Raw genomic sequence first — 24201 nt, forward strand, 5'->3', positions numbered from 1 at the left:
TTTTGAGGCTTTAGAATGCAAAACTAAAAGTGTTTGAAGACAACAGGTATGTTTATAACAAATACAAATGAACATACAAACAAGGAACAACAGCAAGTCATTTGACTCTTTGAGCCTGCTTTATTAAGGTCATGGCTGATCTGATTTTAACCACAAATCTACATTCCTGAATATCCCTGATAGATTCTTCATTACAGAGGGAAGCTTGTACATTTCAACAAGTTTACCTCTGAAAATGGATGACAAATTATGCTACATATATTTTATTTTATAGTTAATGTAATTTTGCAAACAAATTGGTCAAACATTTGATATACATTTTAAAATTGTACTCTCCTCAAGTGACATCATTTCAACACATTATGGCTATTATCAATAGATAATAGGTGCAGGAGTAGGCCATTCTACCCTTCGAGCCAGCACCACCATTCATTATGATCATGGCTGATCATCCTCAATCTGTATTGAGGATATCCTGCAAATACAATGTGTTCCGGGGGAAACGTGAAAATCCCATCACTCTACAGAGAAACAGGTCATTAGAGCAAGTGTGAAAGTATGCATGAACATGAAATATTCAACACGAGTTTTGGTTTTGCCGCCATGCTTCACTTTGTAATTCCAACACAAGTAAAGCAAGGGGAAAAAGCAGAGCTTAAAAATGTGTTGCTGTAAAAGCGCAACAGGTCAGGCAGCATCAAAGGAACAGGAGAATCGACGTTTCGGGCATAAGCCCTTCTTCAGGAATGAGGAGGGTGTGCCAAGCAGGCTAAGATAAAAGGTAGGGAGGAGGGACTTGGGAGAGGAGCATTGGGAATGTGATAGGTGGAAGGAGGTTAAGGTGAGGGTGATAGGCCGGAGAGGGGGTGGGGGCGGAGAGGTCGGGAAGAAGATTGCAGGTCAAGAAGGCGGTGCTGAGTCTGAGGGCTGGGACTGAGAAAAGGTGGGGGGAGGGGAAATGTGGAAGCTGGAGAAATCCGCATTCATCCCCTGTGCTTGGAGGGTTCCTAGGCGGGAGATGAGTCGCTCTTCCTCCAGGTGTCGTGTTGCCATGGTCTGGCGATGGAGGAGGCCAAGGACCTGCATGTCCTTGGCGGAGTGGGGGGGGGGAATTAAAGTGTTCAGCCATGGGGCGGTTGGGTTGGTTGGTGCGGGTGTCCCAGAGGTGTTCTCTTAAACATTCCGCAAGTAGGCGGCCTGTCTCCCTAATGTATAGGAGGCCACATCGGGTGCAGCGGATGCAGTAAAATGTGTGTGGAGGTGCAGTGAATTTCTGATGGATATTGAAGGATCCCTTGGGCCTTGGAGGGAAGTGAGGGGGGAGGTGTGGGCGCAAGTTTTGCATTTCTTGCGGTTGCAGGGGAAGGTGCCGGGAGTGGAGGTTGGGTTGGTGGGGTGTGTGGATCTGACAAGGGAGTCGCGGAGTCGACGAAGAGGCAGGCATAGCTAGGGCCCATGTGGGTGCCCATGGCTACTCCTTTGGCTTGGAGGAAGTGGGAGGATTGAAAGGAGAAGTTGTTAAGAGTGAGGACCAGTTCAGTCAGTCGAAGGAGGGTGTCAGTGGAAGGATACCGGTTGGTTCAGCGGGAAAGGAAGAAGCGGAGGGCTTTGAGGCCTTTGTGATGGGGGATGGAGGTGTACAGGGACTGGATGTCCATGGTGAAGATAAGGCGTTGGGGGCTGGGGAAGCGAAAATCATGGAGGTGGTGGAGGGCGTGGGTGGTGTCCCGAACGTAGGTGGGGAGTTCTTGGACTAAGGGGGACAGGACCGTGTCAAGGTATGCAGAAATGAGGGGAAAAAGCAGTCCAAGGAGGGTCTCACTCCATTTGCTTCATCTGATTTAAAATTTGTGTTACATTTACAATATAACTGGAGGACTATGAATTTTGCTTCACACCAACAGTTTATTTATTGTATTTAAGTATCTTAAGCAACATGAACAAACTCTAAGTCTTAAATCAAAGTGATTCTTGTGATCATAATATTGTTGATGCTGGAGAAAATATAAAATTCACATAGCTCAGCAGACAAACAAATCAATCGTTCAGGATGCAACCAGTTTTGTATCAATATGGCAGTTTTAAATTCAAAATATAACTTTTGAAACCGGAGAATTTCTATCAGTTAATTTTGTTATGCAAGATATTCTACTAAGAGCAGCTAAGAATTTCAATTTTGCTTTTGTTATTCAATACCCATAATAAAATTTACCTCTGCTCCAAGGCTCAGACAGAAAATCCCATCCTCAAATGCTGAATGAGTGTCAATGTGGGGAGGAATCCCTATAATAATAATTGCAAAAAAAATTAATATAGTTCAAAAAAAACTAATGAAAATGTTGACTTTTGCTATTTTATTGCTATGATTTGCTGAATATAATGACAACACATTTTCTGAAAGGTCAACCTTGAGATTAATGCAACATAATCAGGAACTTCTGTATTTGTTAATCCCAAATATTAGTCAGTTTTGGGTTTACGCATTATATTAAAATATACAAATGAGAATTTTCAGAATAAAGAAAATTCTGTTTATGCATATTACAGTTGTATAAGTTCTGCTATAACACACATTTCACTAATGCAAATTCACTGTAATGTAACTGACAAATTGGGGACATGGTTTCCCAAATGTGAATTTTTAAAACGATTACATCGCCAACACTAAGTGCTGTTGCTAAAGCGCAATTTTTCTATAATGCAGGGTTGCACAAGAATGCAACAATGTGTTATGAAGAACAACCTGTATAAAGAGGTTAAAAATAAATCACCACAATCTATCATTGATGATAAGGAACACCACCCTAAATTAACAAAACTAACATTTGACTAACACAGGAGATTCTCTTTGGCTTTCATTGTCTGATCCACAATTATAATAACTTGAAGTGTAAAGTATATTTCACCTTGTCCAGGCTGATATTGATTTATCGTTAGTTGATCAGGTTTAAATTTTACGTATCCCTTTTTTATGAACTGCTCCAAAATGTCATCACAAATCTCAGGAAGACCTAAAATTAAAATAAACACAAAAACAAAAATTATCTGAACTATTCAATTGCTTCTAACTTTGCACTGAAAAGAAATACAAACTAAATGCCTGAAAAATTTTTAAATTTATGGTCCTAAGTATGCACAGAAATAGTCAAATTATTCGCAAGCACCATGATTATTCTGATCCAAAAATCAAGCAAATGAAATCAGCTAACATTATAAATTGGGAACGCGAAAATTAATCAATTTCAAATTGAGTCTTTGTGCCATTAGAGATACTCATTTCTGGGATTTAAAAAACACCTTCATCTTGAAAACAAAACCCATGCATCTTATTCAGAATTTAGGACAGACAGAAATATTTTCCTTAATCGTGTTCATCATTAAAGTTAAGGTTAAGAGACTGCAGATTCGGGTATTCATTAAATAACAACTTTTGTGGACACACGAAGATGCACTAGCCCTTCTAAAGGGGCTGGTACTCTTTTAATTTGTTTTGATTTGAGCTATTGGATACAACTAATTTACTTGAAAGACTACTCAATGGCCTTTTAAGGGAGAGTGGCATAGTTTTATTTTGTTCAATTCAGTTAGTTAGTTTCAACTGACTTAAAAAGAGTAGAAGGAGACACATGCTAAGTCTTGTGGAACAGTAGTACTGTCCCCAGTATCTGAAATGATTAAATACTTTGCAAGAAGCTTCTTTACAAATGGTGAGTTGTTGAGTTAAGATGTATAGTTACAAAGAAGTTAAGATTGTTGTGTTTTGGCACTGCATCTTTAAGTTTGGATAAAAATGAGGAGATACTTGTGGTCCATTCTGAAGTCTGCTGGAGAACATTCTTGGGTGATACGAGCTGTTGAAAATTAAGTTTTGCTGGAGTTTAAATGATGATGCTTGCATTTGGAGATGATGACAGCAGCATCAGCCTTTATAATGATTAGATTGTTCAACTCAAGTCCCAGGAACATGTTGAGAATGTCAGGCTGTGAACAGTTGAGCCTTAAAATGTCAATTTACTTCCAAGATGAACGAGTTGAAGTCCAAGGAAGCATGATCAGCATTTCTACTTGGATACAATGGCCATGTGATTCAAATTGCCAAACAGGTTGGCTTCGAGAGTGAAAGATTTTTCTAATCACTCGTAATCTGCCAAGGTACAGACAAGAGATTGCAGCTACAGGTTGAAAGTCTCTATAGTGGATTGCTCAGGAATACGGGTGAGAGAACATGCTTGGATTAGAGAGGGCAAATGTGTGGAATTGAAAGGAGACAGAAAGTTTCACAAATTGCACAAGAGAGAAAATCTCCAGGAAAAGCCATCGCCTGTTAAAAAATAAGTGTTCTCAAGTTAAAAAAAGTACCAGGCTGGGAACGGAAAAGAATACAAGTAAATCCTCAGCAGCTAAAAATCACTTAGACTGATCTGGCAAAAAAAAATCAAATAACATTCAAGAGATAATATTCTTGATTGTGTTACAAGAGGAAAGTTTTGTTCTTTCATTCTGAATATCTACATGCAAATGACAGCTTTATACTCTCCTTTACCAAGTAGCAACTTCAGAGTAGGTTTACCTGCACTATTTTACCCAAATAAAGGAAACTGAAAGGGACATTGAAATGCTTATGGCATAAAATTAATATCAAGCTGAAGTCCGAAACAAAAATACTGTTTATCATGTAGCTCAAACTCTCTCAAAAACACAGACAGAACTTTTTATTGAATTGTCATACTCTGTTCATTTACTATTCCAAGCACAACAATAGCAATGACCATAAAAATACTTTAGGCTTCCACATAATTAAGTATAAAAATTATTAGCAAGGCAATTTTTTTAAAGTCAATTAACATCCAGCACAAGCACTTTGCTTTTACATTATTGCCATATTTCACTCTGCATTACAGAAAATCAGATTTTCCTGAGATAATTTCTGCAGTTGTTTACAAGTCACTTATTTTGTTACAAAAAAAACTTGTATGCCACCCAATGTACCTCCAGGTAGGGGTTTATCTTTGTCTACATTGTTGTTGTCATAGCGGAATTCATAACCATAATGCTTCACTCTTCGATGTTTCAGAGATCTCTGGGCTAGAAATAAAACAAAACAAAAAACTAAATTGCAGGCTTCATCTTGGAGACTGAATTCCAATGCCAGATATAGTTTACATTTAAAAAAGGTTTTGAAAACAAGTTGTGCTTTATATTGTCAAATTCCTTAAAACGAAAAATTATGAAAAAAGCAGAGTAAACAATTCACATGTTAATTTGTAATTTTATTCACAGTAGCTGATACACTAAAAATATCAAATCTGCTAATAAAATGTCAAGTAAACAAATAACTATTTTACTCACCATGCTTTTACTATGGTCACTATTTTGTAGCTTTTTATTTCGAACCATATTCAAATTATTTAAGTGAGATTACGTGACCGACTGTGCAAGAACCAAAATTACAGTGCAGTTTGGGAATTAGAAAGACAACTGAATAGAGAACAACAAGTTGTTATATCAATGGACTACATACAGATATACTGGAGAGATTACTCGTCAATATCACCTTACATGGTTGTGGACAGCATATCTCATACAAAGAAGGTGCAGTGGCCAACTGGACTGATACTTAGACTGTAAACCAAAAACCAAGGGTCAATCCTTATCTGGATATAGCTGACAAATCACTGGTCTTATTTTTCTTTTTTAGGAATCTCATCATATGCTGCTGCTCTATAAATTGTATCTTGAAGTATGCAGGTATATTGAGCCTCATCTGATCTCAAAAGCTCAGGCCTGTTAATACCTGGACACGAGATCATCTGGAACACCAGTAAGTATTTAGAGACTTGCAGCATTGTATTAATGTCTTTATAACTGGGCCGGACAGTCAGGGTTCAAATCCCATCTACCCCATAAGTATGCCTTAACATGTTCAATCTGATTAAAATAAACACCTAAAAAAGAACTGATTTCTTAAAATTTCCTGCTTCATAAAACAAGTCACTCATCAGCTTCTTTGTGATCAGTGTTCGATCACATTATTTGGAGCTGAAACGAGAAATGGGAGTTGTGATGTCAATATTCTAATGAAATGGCAAATCCAAGCTTATTGACTGTATGTCCTAATTCTAGGATGGATGGGTGGGAACTTGATGAGGCTATCAGCAGAAACATTTAAGATCATACATCAGAATATGAAATAGCAATAACTCATCAGGGCAGTACTCCTCTGCCTCTCCTCATCAGATTAATAGAAAAATACAAAAAGACATGACCCACTCTCACCAGTACCCTTACATATGGATGAGGAATGATACCACTTCGACTGGGACAACACATACATCCTCTGACAAGCCAAATAGAGACACGGACAAGAATTCCTTGAAGCACGACATTCTAATCGGAGCTCTATCAACAAACACATTGACTTGTATCCCATTTACCACCCCCTGATAAAAAGAACCGGAAATGACATCACCATAGGAAATCATGTCACCACAGGAAATTACATCACCAACCCAAGGAAACCCAAATATGTAAATAGAAAGTGTGCTACACCACCAGGACCTCATCCGGAGACTCACTAAAGATGTTACCTAGTATGATGACAAAACGCCTGAAAACAAACCTTCCAGCTTAGCGAGCAAACCTACATCCAGAACCTCAACCTGAGCTACAAATCTTCTGAAATAATTGCTAATAGAAAAATAGTTAGACGATGAACATACAATTGGTTATTGTATATTTAATGAATTTAGATGATTATATATATTAACTACAGTTTTTCTCTGTACTACTTACCATTTTCCACTGTTGTATTTGGGCTTCCATCTGCAAATATCAAAAGCCTCTTCTCATATTCAGCAGAAATGAAGTCTTCAACCACCAGAAGACCTGGTGGTAGGCTTGAATGATAAACATCTTCACTAACAACTTGAAAAAGAAATTAATTCTTTTTAACCCTTCCACTACAGAGTCTTAATTAGTATAAACAATTACAATTTCCTTAACACATTTCTGCTTATGGACATATGTAAACTGATGAACACCCATGTCAACATTAGTTTTCCATACAAGCAAAAATTCCTAGACGAATAAACTGACACTAACTTAAAGTGCAATTCAGCAGTGAGAAATGGAACAGAAAAGCAGGAGAAGCAAGTGAGACACAGATTTCACTGCAGATGAATTGTGCAGAATGACCTGGCATGTAGGTGGCATTATACTAACATCCCTTAATAACACTCTTGACAGCAGATACCAGACTGAACAGACCTTTTTCAGGATCCCCTTCAGTCACCTTGCATGAGAAAGGGACCAGAAAAGATGGTCAAAAGATAGCCTCTCTCTCCTCACCCTGGCTGGACAAATGGATCAGCAGGTTCACTCTTCTGTGGTTGAAAGTAAAATGGGTCACAAGTAGAGCCTTGCCTTTGCGACCAGGAATATTTGCACCTTGATGGACAGCAAGGACAATCTGTGCCCCCAAAGAGGAACAACCAGTAATGGAAGGTGATTTGCAAATCTCAAGGTCAACATCCCTACACAGAGATACAAACATTACCAGGGAAGGTCTGCTAAACAAGGTTGCCAATGGCCATGCCTTCTCCATCCCAAAAGTGAAATGCACTGGTAAAGTCATATTGCCATCTGGATCACCCTAGTCAACCAGCTATTGGGACATCTGACAGGGCAAGTTAGATGAATGTCAATGCAAGTGACACTAAAATCTGAAAAGGACACTACTAAGGGACTGTTCTATACAGCGCAAAATAATGCTTCACATGCTGAGGAAAGAAAAAAGCACATAAGAGACAAAAGTCAGTGATAAACCTGAAGACTGGGATAATTTCAGAATCCAGCAAAAGATGACTAAAGTTATAATAAAGAGAGAAAATTAACAATGAGGGCAAACTTGCAAGGAATATAAAACTGACAATAAGAGCATCTTTAAATACATTAAAAGGAAAAGGGGTCAAAGTAAACAAACGCCTGTTGGAAAATAAATCTCAGGAAATGGCTATTTATGAGTTACCCGAAATTGTTGAAGAAGATAAACAGATAGTTTGCATCGGTCTTTGCAGTGGAAAATACTTCAAATATCCCATTAATACTAAAGAATATGGCTTGCACCCAAGAATCCTAAAAACTGTAGGTACAGAAATGGTGGATGCGTTAGTTGTAATACTTCAAAAATAGTTTGATTTTGGAGAAGTACCAGAGGATTGGCATCCTGATTTAAAATAAGAGGGAGGCAAAAATCACTGTAGACCAACTAGCCTCACGTCTATTATTAGAAAAATGTTGAAATCAACTATTAAAGAAGTAATAGCAACACATTTGGAAATGGTAGGCTGCGCAAGTACAGTCAGCATGGCTTCATGAAAGAGAAATCTCCAATTTATTAGACTTTTACGAATCACAGTGGTACAGGGGAACCAGTAGGTGTGCTGTATTTGGACTTGCAGAAGGCACTTGACAAGATACCTCACAAGAGATTTAAGTCATAAGATGGAGTTGAGGGTAATATATTGGTGTGGATTGAGAATTGGCTAATGGGCTGGAGAGAGAGTCAACACAAGGGATTTTTCTCAGGTTGGCAATCAGTGCTGGGATCACAACAGTTTACAAATACATATTGTATATTATGAAGCAAATGTACAGTAGCCAAATTTGGCAAACACAAAGTAGGTGGATAGGCAAGTCACAAAGGGATACAAACAAAAATTGGAGAAATAATGATAATTGTCAGTGGGCAAGTGTTGTACAATGTGAAATTGTTCATTTTAGAAAGGAGGAAAAAAAGAACAGTATTATTTCAATGGAGGAAAGGGACTTGGGGGTACTGGTGCACAAAACATAAAAAGCTAGCACGTAGGTACAGCAGGTAATCAGGAAGGCTAATAGAAAGTTGGCTCTTATTTCAAGAAGGTTGCAGTATATGATGTATCAGCATAAGCATCAAGATGTAACGGTATCACAATTGAGTAACAGTAACTACAAAGGCATGAAGGAGGAGCTGGCCAGAGTTGATTGGCAGGAGATCCTGGCAGGGAAGACAGTGGAGCAGCAATGGCAGGGATTTCTGGGGGTAATTCAGGAGGCACAACAGAAATTCACCTCCAGGAAAGAACATGCTGAAGGGAGGACAAGGGAATCATGGCTGACAAGGGAAGTCAGGGACAGCACAAAAGCAAAAGGAGAGTATATAATATGGTGAAGATTAGTGGAAAGCTATTTAAAAAACAACAGAGGACAATAAAAAAGACAATAAGGGGGCACAAGATGAAATATGAGGTTAAACCAGTTAGTAACACAAAAGAAGATTGCAAGGGCTTTTTTAAGGATATATACAAGGTAACAGAGTCAACAGAGAACATTAGATCATTGGAAAATGAGGCTGGAGTAGTAGTAATGGGGAACAAAGAAATGGAGGAGGAACTGATTATGTACTTTGCATCACTCTTCACAGCGGAAGACACTTGCAGCATACTAGAACTGCAAGAGAGTCAGTGGGCAGAGGTGAACGTAGTAGCATTCTAAGGAGAAGATGCTGGGAAGCTGAAAGGTCTGAAGGTGATTAAATCACTCGGACCAGATGGACTACACTCCAAAGCTGCAAAGGAGGTAGCTTGGAGATTGAAGAGGCATTGAAGCTGATCTTTAAGTATGACTGGAGTCAGGAAAGGTGCCAAAGGACTGCAAAATAGCTAAAGTGATACCCCTGTTTAAGAAGTTGGGGGGTGGGGCGGAAAGCAGAAGAAGCAGATAAAGACCAGTTAGCCTGACCTCAGTCATTGATAAGACTTTAAGAGTAATATTATTAAAGTATGAGATTTACGGAGTTCCAGGAAATGCATGGTAGAATAGGGCTGAGTCAGCACAGCTTTGTCGTGGCAAAACCAGTGAATGTGATTAAGTTGGATTTCCATAAGCACTTTGATAAGATACCACACAGGAGGCACTAAATAAAATAAGAGCCCTTAGTATTAGGGGTCAGGTACTGGCACGGATAAAGGATTGGCTGACTGGCAGAAGGCAGAGTGGGAATAAAGGGATCTTTCTTGGGATAGCACTCGATGACTCTTGGAGTTCCAAAGAGGTCAGTGTTGGGACAACTATTCGCTTTATATATGAATGATCTGGACGATGGAACTGAAGGTATCATTGTGTCATCTGCAAACTTAACAAAGATAAGTGCAGAAGCAGGTAGTGCTGAGGAAGTGAGGAGTCTTGAGGAGAACTTGGACAGGCTGGGAGACCAGTCAAAGAAGTGGCAGATGGAATACTATTGGAAAATTGTCAGATTATGCACCTTGTAGGAATAATAGAGGCATAGACTATTTTCTAAATGGGAAAAGGCTTCAGAAATCTGAAGCACAAAGAAATTGGGAGTCATCATTCAGGATTTCCATACTTTAATGTGCAGTTCAGTTGGCAGTTAGGAAGGCAAATGAAATGTTAGCATGCATGGCGAGAGAGCTAGAATACGACAGCAGAGATGTACTGCTGAGGCTGTATAAGGCTCTGGTCAAACCGCATTTTGAATATCGTGAGCAGTTTTGGGCCCCGTATCTAAAGAAGGATGTGCTGGCTGAGAGGGGAGACTACAGGATGTTCACAGGAATAATCCAAGAGATAAAGTGCTTGTCAAATGAGGAGCAGTTAAAGACTTTGGGTCTACATTTAATGGAGTTTAGAAGGCTGAGTGGGGGATCTCATTGTAACTTACAGAATACAGAGATGCCTGGATACGGTTGACACAGAGAAGACATTCCCACAAGGAGGAGAATCTAGAACCCGTGGACACAACCTCAGAGTTAAGGGACAACCACTTAGAACTGACGAGGAGGTGTTTCTTCAGCCAGAGGGTAATGAATCTGTGGAAGTCATTGCCTCAGAAGGCCAAGTCATTGAGTGTATTTAAAGCAGAGATAATTAGATTATTGATTGGTAAAGGGATCAACGGTCATGGAGAACAGGCAGGAGAATGGGGTTGAGAATCATATCAGCCACAATGGAATGGCACAGCAGACTCTATAGACTAAATAGCCCAATTCTGCTCCTATGTTATATGGTCTAGGAGTAGGGAAGTCTTACTGCAACTGTACAGTGTGCCGGAGAGACCACTCTATCATCAAACACATTAACTTGAATCCCATTTACCACCCCTGAGAAAAAGAACAGGAAATGACATTCACCAACCTAAGGAAACCTAAACATATAAACAAAACGCAAGCCATACCACCAGTGCTTCATCCGGAGGCTCACTGATGATATTACCGAGTATGATGATGAAACATCTGAAAATGAACCTTCCAGCTCAGCAAGGACAGACCACTTCTGGATACCGAGAGCAGTTTGATCCTCTTATTTAAGGAAATATATCATTGGAGGAAGTTCAGAGAATGTTCATTCAGATGATCCCTGGCTTGGAAGGATTGTCTTATGAACAAAGGCTAAACAGGTGGGGACTCTACTCACTAGAGTTTAGAAAAATGAGTGATGACCTCATTGAAACATATAGGATTCTTAAGGGGCTTGACAGAATAATTGCTCTCATGGGAGAGTCTAGAACCAGAGGGCATAGTCTCAGAATAAAGGGGCACCAATTTAAGACTGAGATAAGGAGGAATTTCTTCTTTAAGAGAGTTTAGAGTCCTTAGACAACTTGCCAAAGAGAGGTGTGGGGCAGAGTCCATGTATATATTTAAACTCAATATAGATAGATCTTAATCAGTGGGAGAATCAGGGTTACAGGAAAAAGGTAGGAAAGTGGACATGAGGTATGCTAGATCAGGCCTTAATCTGCCATGATCTGACTGAATGATGGACCATGCTCAAGGGGCCAAATGGCCAATGCCTGTCGCCATTTGCTACGGTCTGCTTCTGGTAGTATTGTGTCCCAAAATATGACAAATGCCAGAGTTGGATGTGACTGTTTTGTTTGGAAGAGGAAGTTTGGGAAAGTGACGTTCAGAGTGATCGAGCTCTAACAGCGTCTTATTTTTGAGTCAATGCATTAAGCATTAGATCCTAACTATGTTCATCAACGTGACAGGTATGGAACTAGCTGTCAGGATTTCAGCTCAAGGCATTGGCAACTGATAGGTTACTGCTTTACGTTGAATAAACAAGTCAAATTTTACTTTGGATACAGAATCTCACCTTATACACACACATTTACCTATATACTTAATATTCTATTCATTACCCCATTAAAACTGTATGTAAGGCAAGTGATAAACAAGATATTGCAGTTGGATTTAGCTGTCTGTATTTGCATTAGTGAAGCGTAGGGGTATGAATAAGGGCAAATTCCTCATGAAGGCAGTCCAGGACTTTGATTGGATTGCTGAATCATCAGGAGTTTGGCAGATTTTCATAAAGAACTTAAAATCTTACCTGCAAAGAATACAAAATTAGCTTCAAAAAGCAAAAAGGTGAAGTAAAAGCTTTTACAAACTTGGTCAAGGTTTCTAGAAAAAAGAGGTTGTATTGATAAAACCAACTTCAAGTTGTAGAGTTAATTAAAATAACTACAATGCAAAACCCTCATCAAATTTTTAACCAGCTCAGCATTAACAATGAAGATCATAAGATTGACCATTTAGAGTTGAGGTTTGCAGTTCAGTACAAATGAAAATCAGAAAAATTGAGATGAACTCACCATCCTCCACAAAGTTTAGATATAAAGTGATGAGTTTTGTATTTTCACCACTGTTTAGGTTTTGTCCATTAAGAGTGTTGTATGCCTTCGTGGCCTCCTGAATTGCACTGTATGTTACAAATGCATGTGGTTTATGAGGTAACATGAGAAGGGTCTCCACTGTTCCAAACTTCTGTAATACTTCATTCAACTGCTCCCGGCTGACACCATTGCCCAGGCCGCCATTGGCTACAACCAAGTGCTAAGAAGAATAAAGCAATGTGAGAAATTGCAACAGGAATATAGTAATCATAAAAAAATTACCATAAAGTTTTGACTGACTTTATGTGTACCTTATAAAATTTGCAAGAAATACAGAAAAGATCAAAAGATCCCCTTGTGGCAGAGCCTAGGACCAGAGGTGATGATCTCAGAATAAGGGGTCACAAATTTTAGATAGAGATGAAGAGGAATTTCCTCTCCGAGGGTAGTGAATCTGTGGAATTCTTTACCTCAGTGGGCTGTCAAAATTGGGTTGTTAAGTATATTCAGGTCTGAGATAGTTGGACTTATAATCAGGAAGGGAATTGAGGGTTTAGGGAAAATGGAGGAAAGTGGAGATGAACATTACCAGATCAGTCATGATCTCCACTTCACTGAGAATCAAACGTAATGGCCTACTGCTACTTCTATGGCTTATGGTTTTTAATAAAAGATTTAACAGCAAAACAGTGACAGGATCAGACAGAATCAACATGGATTTACTAAAGAGAAAATCATGCTTGACAAACCTACAGCAAGGATGTAACTAGTAGAGTGATCGGGGTGGGGGTAAGCGGATGTGGTTTATGTCGACTTTCAATCGGCTTTTGACCAAGTCCCACATAAAAGAGTCGAATGAAATTAAAACCATGGGATTGGAAGTAGCGCATTGAGATGGATAGAAATGTAGTTGGCAACCAGGAAACACTAAGTATGAATAAGTGGGTCTTTTTCTGAAAGGGCAGGCAATGACTAGTGGGGTGTCACAGAGATTAGTGCTAGGACCTCAGTTATTCAAAATATATATTAATGATTTAGATGAGGGAAGTAAAAAGCCAAAAAAAAAGCAAAGTTAAGTGGGAGGGTGAGCTGTGAGGAGGATGCACAGATGTTTCAGTGTGATTTGGACAAACAATAACTTTGCAAATGCATTACAGAAACAGTATACTGTGAATAAATGTGAGGTTATTGTTTTGGTAGCAAATTGAGAGCAGGCAATATGCAATGAAACCTCGGTGTTCTCATACACCAGTCGGTGAAGATAAGCATCCAGGTGTGGTAGGTGGAAAAGAAGACAAACTGTATGTTGGCCTTCAGAGCACAAAGATTTCAGTTTGGGGTAGGGATGCCTTGCTGAAATTATATAGAGCATTGGTGAGACCACATCTGGAACAGTTTGTCCTCATCTGAAGAAGGATGTTCTTGCTGTAGAGGGAGTGCAATGAAGACTGATTCCAAAATGGTGCAACTGACATATGAGGGAAGATTGAATCAATTTTATATTCACTGGAATTCAAAAGACTAGGCAGGATAAATGCAGAAAGAAGGTTCCTGATGGCAGGAGACTCTAGACTATGGATCACAGTATAAGGACACAAGGTAAACAACTTATGACGGAGATGAAGAGAACTTTCTTCACCCTTGTCATTTGTGGTTCATTCCCTGGTCATTTTTCTACAGCTTCTGTGGACCCCTTCCAAGATCAGCACATCGTTCCTTAGAAACAGGGCCCAAAAATTGCTCACAATATTTCAAATGCGGTCTAACCAGAGCTTAATATAATCTCAGCAGTACTTTTCTCCCCTAGAATTCTAGTCCTCTTGAAATGAATGCTAAAATTGCATTTGCCTTCCTAACTGGCGACTGAACTGCATGTTAATCTGAAGAAAATCCTGAACTAGGATTCCGAAATCCCTTTGTGCTTCAGATTTCCAAAACAATTCCTTATTTAGAAAATTACCTACACTTCTATTCTTCCAAAGTGCAAAATCTCTCACTTTCCCACAATGTATATCATCTGTCACTTCTTCACCCACTTAGCCTGTCCAAATTCTTCTTCAGCCTCCCCACTTCCTCAAAACTACCTGTCCCTCCACCTGCCACGGTGTCATCAGCAAACTTAGCAACAATGCCCTCAGCTCCTTCAGTCAGATTGTTAAATGTATAACATGAATAGTTGTGGTCTTTTGTTATGGGCCAGACTAAAAACCGTCAAAATATATTAAGAGCCTTGCCTTTTTCTTATCTTAAAAGTAAGTGTAAAGCATTGCATTCGAGATGCAATTCGCTTTGTCAGACTACTCAACTTTAAGCAAAGCATGCTTTGTATTCACACTACAGTTAAAACATAGACAAAATAAAAAGAAAACAACTGGCTTCACTGTAACACTATTGAAATACTTAATATATATTAACTGTTCCAATACAGTAACATCCAATAATCACACCAAAGTTTGTGTGAAGATTTGTAGCTCGGGTGCTCGTTGTTGTGGTTCTGTTCGCCGAGCTGGAAGTTTTTGTTGCAAACGTTTCGTCCCCTGGCTAGGCGACATCATCAGTGCTTGGGAGCCTCCTGCGAAGCGCTTCTTTGATGTTTCCTACGGTGTTTATAGTGGTCTGTCCCTGCCGCTTCCGGTTGTCAGTTTCAGCTGTCCGCTGTAGTGGTTGGTATATTGGGTCCAGGTCGATGTGTTTGTTGATGGAGTTTGTGGATGAATGCCATGCCTCTAGGAATTCCCTGGCTGTTCTCTGTCTGGCTTGCCCTATGATAGTAGTGTTGTCCCAGTCGAATTCATGTTGCTTGTTGTCTGCGTGTGTGGCTACTAAGGATAGCTGGTCGTGTCGTTTCGTGGCTAGTTGATGTTCATGTATGCGGATTGTTAGCTGTCTTCCTGTTTGTCTTATATAGTGTTTTGTGCAGTCCTTGCATGATATTTTGTACACTACATTCGTTTTGCTCATGTTGGGTATCGGGTCCTTCGTTCTGGTGAGTTGTTGTCTGAGCGTGGCTGTTGGTTTGTGTGCCGTTATGAGTCCTAGGGGTCGCAGTAGTCTGGCTGTCAGTTCTGAGATGCTCCTGATGTATGGTAGTGTGGCTAGTCCTTTTGGTTGTGGTATGTCCTCGTTTTGTGGTCTTTCTCTTAGGCATCTGTTGATGAAGTTGCGCGGGTATCCGTTTTTGGCGAATACCTTGTATAGGTGTTCCTCTTCTTCTTTTTGCAGTTCTGGTGTACTGCAGTGTGTTGTGGCCCTTTTGAATAGTGTCCTGATGCAGCTTCGTTTGTGTGTGTTGGGGTGGTTACTTTCATAGTTTAGGACTTGGTCTGTGTGTGTGGCTTTCCTGTATACCCTTGTAGTGAATTCTCCGTTCGGTGTTCTCTGTACCATCACGTCTAGGAATGGGAGTTGGCTATCCTTTTCTTCTTCTCTCGTGAATCGGATTCCTGTGAGTGTGGCGTTGATGATCCGGTGTGTTTTTTCTATTTCCGTGTTTTTAATGATTACCAATCAGGCTGCTTCTATAGTTCCAATTCTTTTTGTTAAAAAAGCCTCAAGGGCTCCCGAACTATTTACTTTATTGCTTTTGAGCAGACTACTTAATACGTCTGTCTTAAGAATTCTTAATTAAAAAAAGAGACAAAATACACTTCTTAAAGCCACAGTATCATAACACTTAGCACTGAGCACTGCAGAGCTCCACCAGCCATCAGCTGAAAGAAGTCTCCTTTATCCCTTTTCTTTCCCTTCTGCCAGCCAGCCAGCCAATCCTTTATCCATGCCAGTACTTTAGCCCCTAATAATATACGGTCTCAAACAAAAACTAAAACTTAAAAGACCCAGTACAACCCATGGACAAAACCAACGTCGTCTACAAAATTCCAAGTAAGGACTGCCACAAACACTATGTAGGACAAACAGGAAGAAAGTTAGTCACCAGGATACACGAACACCAGCTAGCCACAAAAAGACACAACCCTCTCTCCCTCGTAGCCCTACACACAGAGGAAAGAAAACACCATTTCGAATGGGACAACACATCTATCCTGGGATAGGCTAAGCAAAGACATGCCAGAGAATTCCTAGAGGCCTGGTACTCCAACTACAACGCCATAAACAAACACATAGATCTAAATACCATCTATCAACCCCTCAGAAAATGAACAGGAAATGACATCACCACAAACCCCAGGAACCCCATCCAGGACAAACACATAAATAGAAAGCAGGAGACAATAGCTTTGCTTCACTTGGAGGTCGCCACTGATGTTACCTAGCCAGGTAATGAAACGTCTGGATATCAAACCTACAGCTCAGCGAGCAAACCTACGCTCTCACCTTATATAGCAGACTCCTATATGGCACCTTGTCAAAGCCCTTACAGAAATCCAAATAAATCACATGCAATGGATCTTCTTTGTCTAACTTGCTCATTACCTCCTCAAAGAATTCTAACAGGTTTGTCAGGCATGACCTCCCTGACTCAGCCCTAATTTACCAAGTATTCTACAATCTCATCCTTAATAATAGAGTCTAAAATCTTCCTAATGATCCAAAGTCAAGTTTACCATCCTATAGTTTCCTGTCTTCTTCCCCCCTCTTTTCTTAAGCAGGGGTGTTATATTTCTCATTCGCAGTCCTCTGGCACCATCCCTGACCCTAGTGATACCTGAAAGATCAGCACCAATGCCTCCTCAACCTCCTTCAGAATTCTGCAGCGTAGTCACAGAGCACGGAAACAGTCCCTTCAGTCCACTTGCCTGCATTTGGCCCATATCCCTCTAAACTTTTCCTATTCATTTAACTGTCCAAATATCTTTTAAATGATATAACTGTACCTATGTCTACCACTTCCTGGTGTGGAAAAGATACCTCTCAGATCTCTTTTAAATCTTTCTCCTCTCAAAAGTATACCCTCTAGTTTTGAATTCCCCTATCCTTGGGAAAAGACCTTTGCTATTCACCTTATCTATGCTCATCATGATTTTATGACTTCTACAATGTCACCCCCTCAAGCCAGTCAAGGCATTCAGTCCATTAAGTTTGATTCTCAATGAAGTGGAGATCATGAATGATCTGGTAATCTTCATCTCCACTTGTCCTTAAGTGATGGCCACTACACTTACCTCTGCCCTCAATTCTCTTGAAGTTCTGGTATGCTGCTGGTATCTTCCACTGGGAAAGCGGATACAAAGTACCTCTTCAGTTCTTCCTCTATTTCTTTGTTCCCCATTGCTACTTCTCCTGCAGTCCAATGTTCACTCTTTACTTTTTCTGACCTCATATCTACAAAAAGCTCTTGCAATCCTCTTTTATATTAATAGCTAGCTCTCTCACGTTTCACCTTCACCCGTTATTGTTTTTTCAGTTATCCTCTGCTGGTTCTTAAAAGTCTTCACAATCCTCTAGTTTCCCACAAATCACCATCACATTGGATGCTGTTTCTTTTGCCCTTGTCAGCTATGGTTGCCTCATCCTCCCCTAAGGATGTTGTTTCTTCTTTGGGATGAATTTCTGTTGTGCCTCCCAAATTACCCCCAGAAACATCTGTCATTGTTACGCCACTATCTTCCATGCTAGGTTCCCCTTCTAATGAACTCTGGCCAGCTCCTCCCTCACATCTTTGTAGTTATCTTTATTCAACTGTAATACCATTACATCAGATTCCAGCTTCTCCTTCTCAAACCACAAGGTGAATTCCCTATGTGTTCCATCATTTTAAGCTCCTTAATCAAGTCTGCCTGTTCCTTGATGGGCTGTACCACAAACTGCTCCAAAGAAATCTCAGACATTCCACAAATTCCTTTTTTTGCAATCTGCTACCAGCCTGATTTTCCCAGTTCACTTGCATATTGAAGTCCCTCATGATTATTACATTGGTGCCTTTCTGATGAGCCTTTTTCCATTGAGTAATTATTTTCTTCCCCACATTCTGAGTAGTGTCAGGAGCCTCTAGTTACCTCTTATTCTGGTGTCTCATCTCCACTCACACATGTTCTATGTCTTCCAACTCTATATCATTTATTGCTTTGGATTTAATTTCATTTCTTATGAACAAGCCAATCTAATCCTGTCTGCCCTATGAATAGGATATGTATCCTTGGATATCTAGTTACCAGACCTAATTCCCTTCCAGCAACATCTCTGCGTAACTCACAACGTTGTACCTGCCAATTTTAATCTGCACAACAAGCTCATTTACCTTGTTTTCTATACTATGTGCATTTAAATGCAACAACCTTAGTCCTGCGTTGCCTGCACCACCCCCTTCTCAGAGTTGCCCGTTAACTGCTCTGCCTGAACTTAAGAGTCCTGATTCTCTCCATACTCGCTGTCCTTTCACGTGTTCTGGAAACTTTTATAATCTCATTTAAACTCTGCCCCCTTTAACTTTTTTCATAATCAACCCCCTCCACTATTTAGTTTGACAGTGTTAAAAAATCACAACAACAGCATGTAATAGTCCGACAGGTTTATTTGGAAGCGTAGCTTTTCTGTAAACCAGTCACCTGATGAAGGATCAGCGTTCCGAAAGCTTGTACTTCCAAATAAACCTGTTGGAGTATAACCTGTATGGTTTTTAACTTGGTCCACCCCAGTCCAACACTTGCACCTCCACATCACAGAAGGTCAGGCAGCATCCGAGGAGCAGAATTGACGTTTCGTAAGGGCTTATGCCCGAAACGTCGACTCTCCTGCTCCTCGGATGCTGCCTGACCGGCTGTGCTTTTCCAGCACCACACTCTCCGACTCTGCTCTCCAGCATCTGCAGTCCTCACTCACTACGTTCACATCATAGTTTGAGAGAGACAGACTTACTTTAGTCGGCACAGATACAGTTACGATACCATCTTGCTTCAGGAGGATGTGTTGCGCTTTCGCTTGTTTTCTCAACAACTTTTTCTGCCCTTTGGACAATTTCATATTTCTGCAGCCGGAGGCGGCCATGTTTTACGGAGGGAATCGCCTTCCGGCTGCGCTGCCAGTACTTCCGGTGCGGCAGCTCGTATCATGGTAACGGCGTCAACGGCCGTTTGAAGGGCTCCGTCCTCACCTCGCGCCTGGCCGTACAGGAGCAGCGGCTCTCTTCATCTCTGCCTGGCCCGGCCGCAGAGCCCTCAAGTCAGGTAAGTAGGCCCTTGTTACCATGGCAGGGGAATTCAGCTAAATAAGTAGACACAAAGAAATACATTTATGTTTGTTTTTTTAAGATAAGGAGCAGCTGTAAGGTACCGGGGCGAGGATTTGAGATGGGTGCTGAGAGCATCAGCGCCGCCCATTTGTCACCGAGTGAGGACTGTGCTTCTGCTAATCCATCAAATCCAATGTCTGAATCAGTAATATCCGATCATTCAACGGTTTTTAACCGTAGAGCAATGAGGGTCAATCGTTATCTGTTTCCCACGTAGTCAGACAATGTGTTGTTACATTCATACACGAACAAATTGTGGAAACAAAGCCCCGAGATGTGTCTGCTGCTTTGTACATTCCCGAAAATGTCGGGCCAGGTCAGAGATGTACACATTTGCATTTGTGTATATATGGAGTGTACGTGAAGGGATGGAAATCCACCAACTCCGTGTTTCGGGGAGAGAAGAGGATCTGGGTTTGTTATATATGAAGCACAAAGCGTTGTTCCCCTCCCCAGCTCTAACTGCAATGCGATGCTGCGGCTGACCGCCAGTGCTACGTGCCCTTTCCTCTAGGAAATTCAGTTTAGGGAGGTGTGCCAAATAGAGACAGGTTACATCCTCATATTGTCAGATCGCATACATTTACATGGCCAAGTAACTGAGCACATCACTAATGATTTTTGATGAATCAACAGTTTTTAAACCCATTTAGTGTCATTTCTATTTTATTAAGCTAATTGTTTTAACCAAAAACTATCATCTAATGGAAATCGTGTCTTCACAATTTCAGTCGACAAAACAATTTTTTAAAGGCTAGATAAGAATATTTCATTCTACAGAGTAGTTTATTTTTATGGCTTCCCTGTTGAAAATATTATATTAATTCTTAGAAATATATTTCTAAAGAATAATGTAACAAAACATGCCTGTATTTTTTTTAATCAAGGTGCGTAAAGGATTTGTTGATTGATTAAATCATGCAAATTGTCTTGTTGCAGTGTTCAGCAATTCACACTTCACATACAGAAGTGTTTATTCAGTATGTTAAACTAGGTGGTCTGTTTAAAGTCTAAAATTAGAACTTAATCTGCAGGCCTACTTCAGTGTGGTTTTCTCTTGAGATGATCATGGATGATTTTACACAAATATATAAAATTGATACAATATGCATTTATCCCTGCAGAATTTCTTTTAATTTCACAAATACTAAATTAGTCAACATTTAGCTAAGAATTCCATCTACCACCTCTGGTGTGACTGCCATGAGGGAAATTAATTCTGTCCCTGTTTTCATGGATGGATTTTATATTGAAATTATAATCCACCTACTAGGAATCGCCGTCATTACATCTCTGAAACTGCAACTTCTGAGTCTACGTGTGTTTAAATATAGATTTCCAGGATTTATATGCTTCCTCGTAGGATGCATTGCTGAACTCACTCCATGCTAAAATCTTCTGGAAATCACTGAACTGACCAGAGCTTTCTCTTTTTACACCATTAGTCTTGCTACAAAAACTTTTTTTTAGAGCAAATCAAATCTTTCCCATGTTTGGAGCAGTGTGATAAGTTAATAATTATTTCTGAATGGCCTACAGGCATTAAAAGTCTATTTTTATATTTGTGAATGTCAACTTTCTCCCTTAATTTGAAAATACATTATAGTTATAATGTTTCAGTTTTGAACATAATCATGTATAACAGAATAATTTATTTCACACTTTTCATGATAAAAAAAATCATGAAGAACATTTAGAACATCCGATGCATTTTACTCCCTAGTTTGCTGTCTAAGAGACTGTGGTTGGATGCTTATCCTGCTTGACCTTACCACTACTATTGAACACTTCAAGATCCTTTTACTTAGCATCAGATCCAAACTGATGTTGGTATAGAGAAAATTGGGGATTGCTCAATTTTTATGGACAACCCTTTTTGAGGTCAATGGAATGCATTGTCACTCACTTTCATCCATGAAATTTATGTTGACACACTGTCAGATAATAATGGCAGAGTGCTTATTTTTGTCATTTTGTTTGTTCCTCCCATTCCAATTCAAAAATTCCACAGTAGTAAGGTAAAAATTTAATGCAAATGAATTCTCACTATTTTGGATGTATATTTACCTGTGACACAGGTGAACAATTCTGCAGGCAACCATTGACGTTTTAAAGGATTTTTTTCTTTAAAATGTTGCAAATAGAAAGAAAAAGTCCTGCATTGGCAAAATTGGCTAGGGCAAGGGTTTGTATGAAAGTTAAAGATCTGCCACCAATACAAGATAATGACAGCAAGTGTGTGAAGGAAAGAGACAGAGTATACAAAGTCATGCCTGTATCAGCAAAGACTCATCAGAAAAAATGGTTAAAAAGTCTATATTAAAATCTTTTTAATCTGAATACACTGTGAATTTGTGTTGATATTGGAATTGATGGTGTTAACAAGAATCAATTACAATGATCTGATGGTCATTACAGAAAGCTAATTGCAAGTTGACAAAGGCTACAAACTGATACTTCAGAAAATATAAGCAGAAGGGAAAAGGAATTGGAGTAGTCCTGTTACTAAAGAATATGTGCAGCCCTGTGGTAATTAATGCTTTTTATTTAGAGGATAAAGGTGTGGAATCAATTTGGTTGGGGAAATAAATATCAATGGAAGTAAGCCACTGGCAATAAACCATAAGTTCCTTAAAAATAGCTCCAGTATAGGAAAAGATGTAAATCAAGATGTAATGTACCTTATTAAATAAAAAGGTACTGCAATAATCTTTGGCAACTTTTAATCCTTGCAGACTAGTCAAATTAAGTTAGCAAGCCCAGCCTTGAGAGTAAGTTGAGTGTATTTGAGTCATTTTCTTGGAACAATATATTGTAGAAAGAACCAGGGCAAACAGACTAGTTTAGATTTGGTAATAAATAATTCACTACATACTGGATTAATAAATAATCTCATAGCGATGAATCCTCTAGCGAAGAGTAATCATAACATGATAGTTGAAACTTTGTTTAAGTATGAGAAACTTGGGTTTGAAACAAGTTTTAAACATAGAGATAATTGCAAAAGTATGAAGGTAGAGTTGCAACAATGCATTAGGAAAATAAGGTTAAAATTTATGATAGTTTATTAAATATTCAACTTAAAGTTATATTTCATCGACAAAGACTCCAAGAAAAAGAAAAAGCTTACAATACTGTGAGTATTAATGACTGACCAGAAGATTGGATGGTTGGGGGGGGGAGGGGTGGTGTAATAGATTCCGGCAATGGATAGCTTACAAAAACAGGAGAAAATAGATTGACAGCCAGGAGTATAAAAATTGATAATAAATGCATTGATAAAATACAAAAAGTTAGGAGCTTCTGGAAACTCCCAGCAGATTCATAAAAATCAAATGGAATACCCCAAGTGGGGAACATGAGACAGAGAACTATAAACCTGCTAACCTAACATCTGTTATTGGGACAATGTTGGACTCCATCATTAAGGACATAGCAGAACATTTAGAAAGCCGCATTGCATCAAGCAAAATTGACCTGTTAGCATACATAAAGGACTGGTTACCTCACAGGAGAAGAGTAAGGATAAATCGATCAACTTTGGTAGTGAGGGGACTATTGGAAGAAATTCTGAGGGACAGAAATAATCCTCACTTGGAGAGGGATTAATCAAGAGCAGTCAACATGGTTTCATTAAGGGGAGGTCATGCCTGACCAACTTGATTTAATTTTTCGAAGAAGTGACCAGGTGTGTAGATTAGGGCAAAATGTTTTAGACTTTAGCTAGGCTTTTGATAAGGTGCCACATGGGAGACCAATAGCAAAGGTAAGACCCCAATGGAATCCAAGGAAATTTGGCTGATTGGAGCCAAAATTGGCTGAGGGGCAGGAAGCAGACAATGATGGTTGAAATGTGTTTTTTCTAACTGGAAACCTGTTTCCAATGGGGGAGATCATTATTGGAGCCTTGCTGTTTGTGGTACATAGGTAAATGATTTAGACATGAACATAGGAAGGATGACCAGTCAGCTCGCAGAGGATATGAAAATTATTGGTGTGGTAAATAGTGAGGAGGATGGCCTTAGATTACAGTAATAGATGGGCTGATCAGTGGCACACTTGATTAGGACAAGCAAGGCAAGGGAAGCACAGAGGATCAAATGGACCTAAGGACGCAGTTCAGATAGATCAAGTGGTTAAAAAGGCATATGGAATACTTTCCTGTATTAGACAAGGCATAGAATTGGAGAACAGGGAGATTATGCTGGAATTGGATAAAAAGTTTAAAGTATAGCTAGAGTATTTTGTACAGTTCTGGAATCCAAATTGAAGGTGGGATATGAGAGTATTGGAGAGTGTACAGAGAAGATTTACTAGTTTTAGTTATGAA

At 39.6% G+C, this 24201-nt stretch overlaps 2 protein-coding genes across 3 annotated transcripts in view; one reads left to right on the top strand and one right to left on the bottom strand.

The window, feature by feature from the left end:
- alkbh8 (alkB homolog 8, tRNA methyltransferase) overlaps positions 1-19674 on the bottom strand; it is a 69531-nt gene extending 49857 nt beyond the window's left edge. The window contains exons 1-6 of the mRNA XM_043691834.2: positions 19499-19674; positions 12662-12902; positions 6793-6924; positions 4990-5085; positions 2907-3011; positions 2213-2283 (exon numbers count right to left, since the gene is read on the bottom strand). Coding sequence (XP_043547769.2) covers positions 2213-2283; positions 2907-3011; positions 4990-5085; positions 6793-6924; positions 12662-12902; positions 19499-19627 — 774 coding nt within the window. The 5' untranslated portion in view covers positions 19628-19674. The remainder of the gene's footprint in view (positions 1-2212; positions 2284-2906; positions 3012-4989; positions 5086-6792; positions 6925-12661; positions 12903-19498) is intronic.
- Positions 19675-19711: 37 nt separating this feature from the next.
- Positions 19712-24201, top strand: part of elmod1 (ELMO/CED-12 domain containing 1) — a 76957-nt gene continuing 72467 nt past the window's right edge. Inside the window, exon 1 of one of the 2 annotated variants that reach the window (XM_043691835.2) lies at positions 19712-19806. The gene's annotated coding sequence lies outside the window, so the exon portion shown is untranslated. The remainder of the gene's footprint in view (positions 19807-24201) is intronic. The other variant, XM_043691836.2, reaches the window with a different exon arrangement.

Source organism: Chiloscyllium plagiosum, unplaced genomic scaffold (genome assembly GCF_037043375.1).
Source record: "Chiloscyllium plagiosum isolate Xiang-an unplaced genomic scaffold, Cpla_swu_hap1 HiC_scaffold_6, whole genome shotgun sequence".
Taxonomy (NCBI): Eukaryota; Metazoa; Chordata; class Chondrichthyes; order Orectolobiformes; family Hemiscylliidae; genus Chiloscyllium; species Chiloscyllium plagiosum.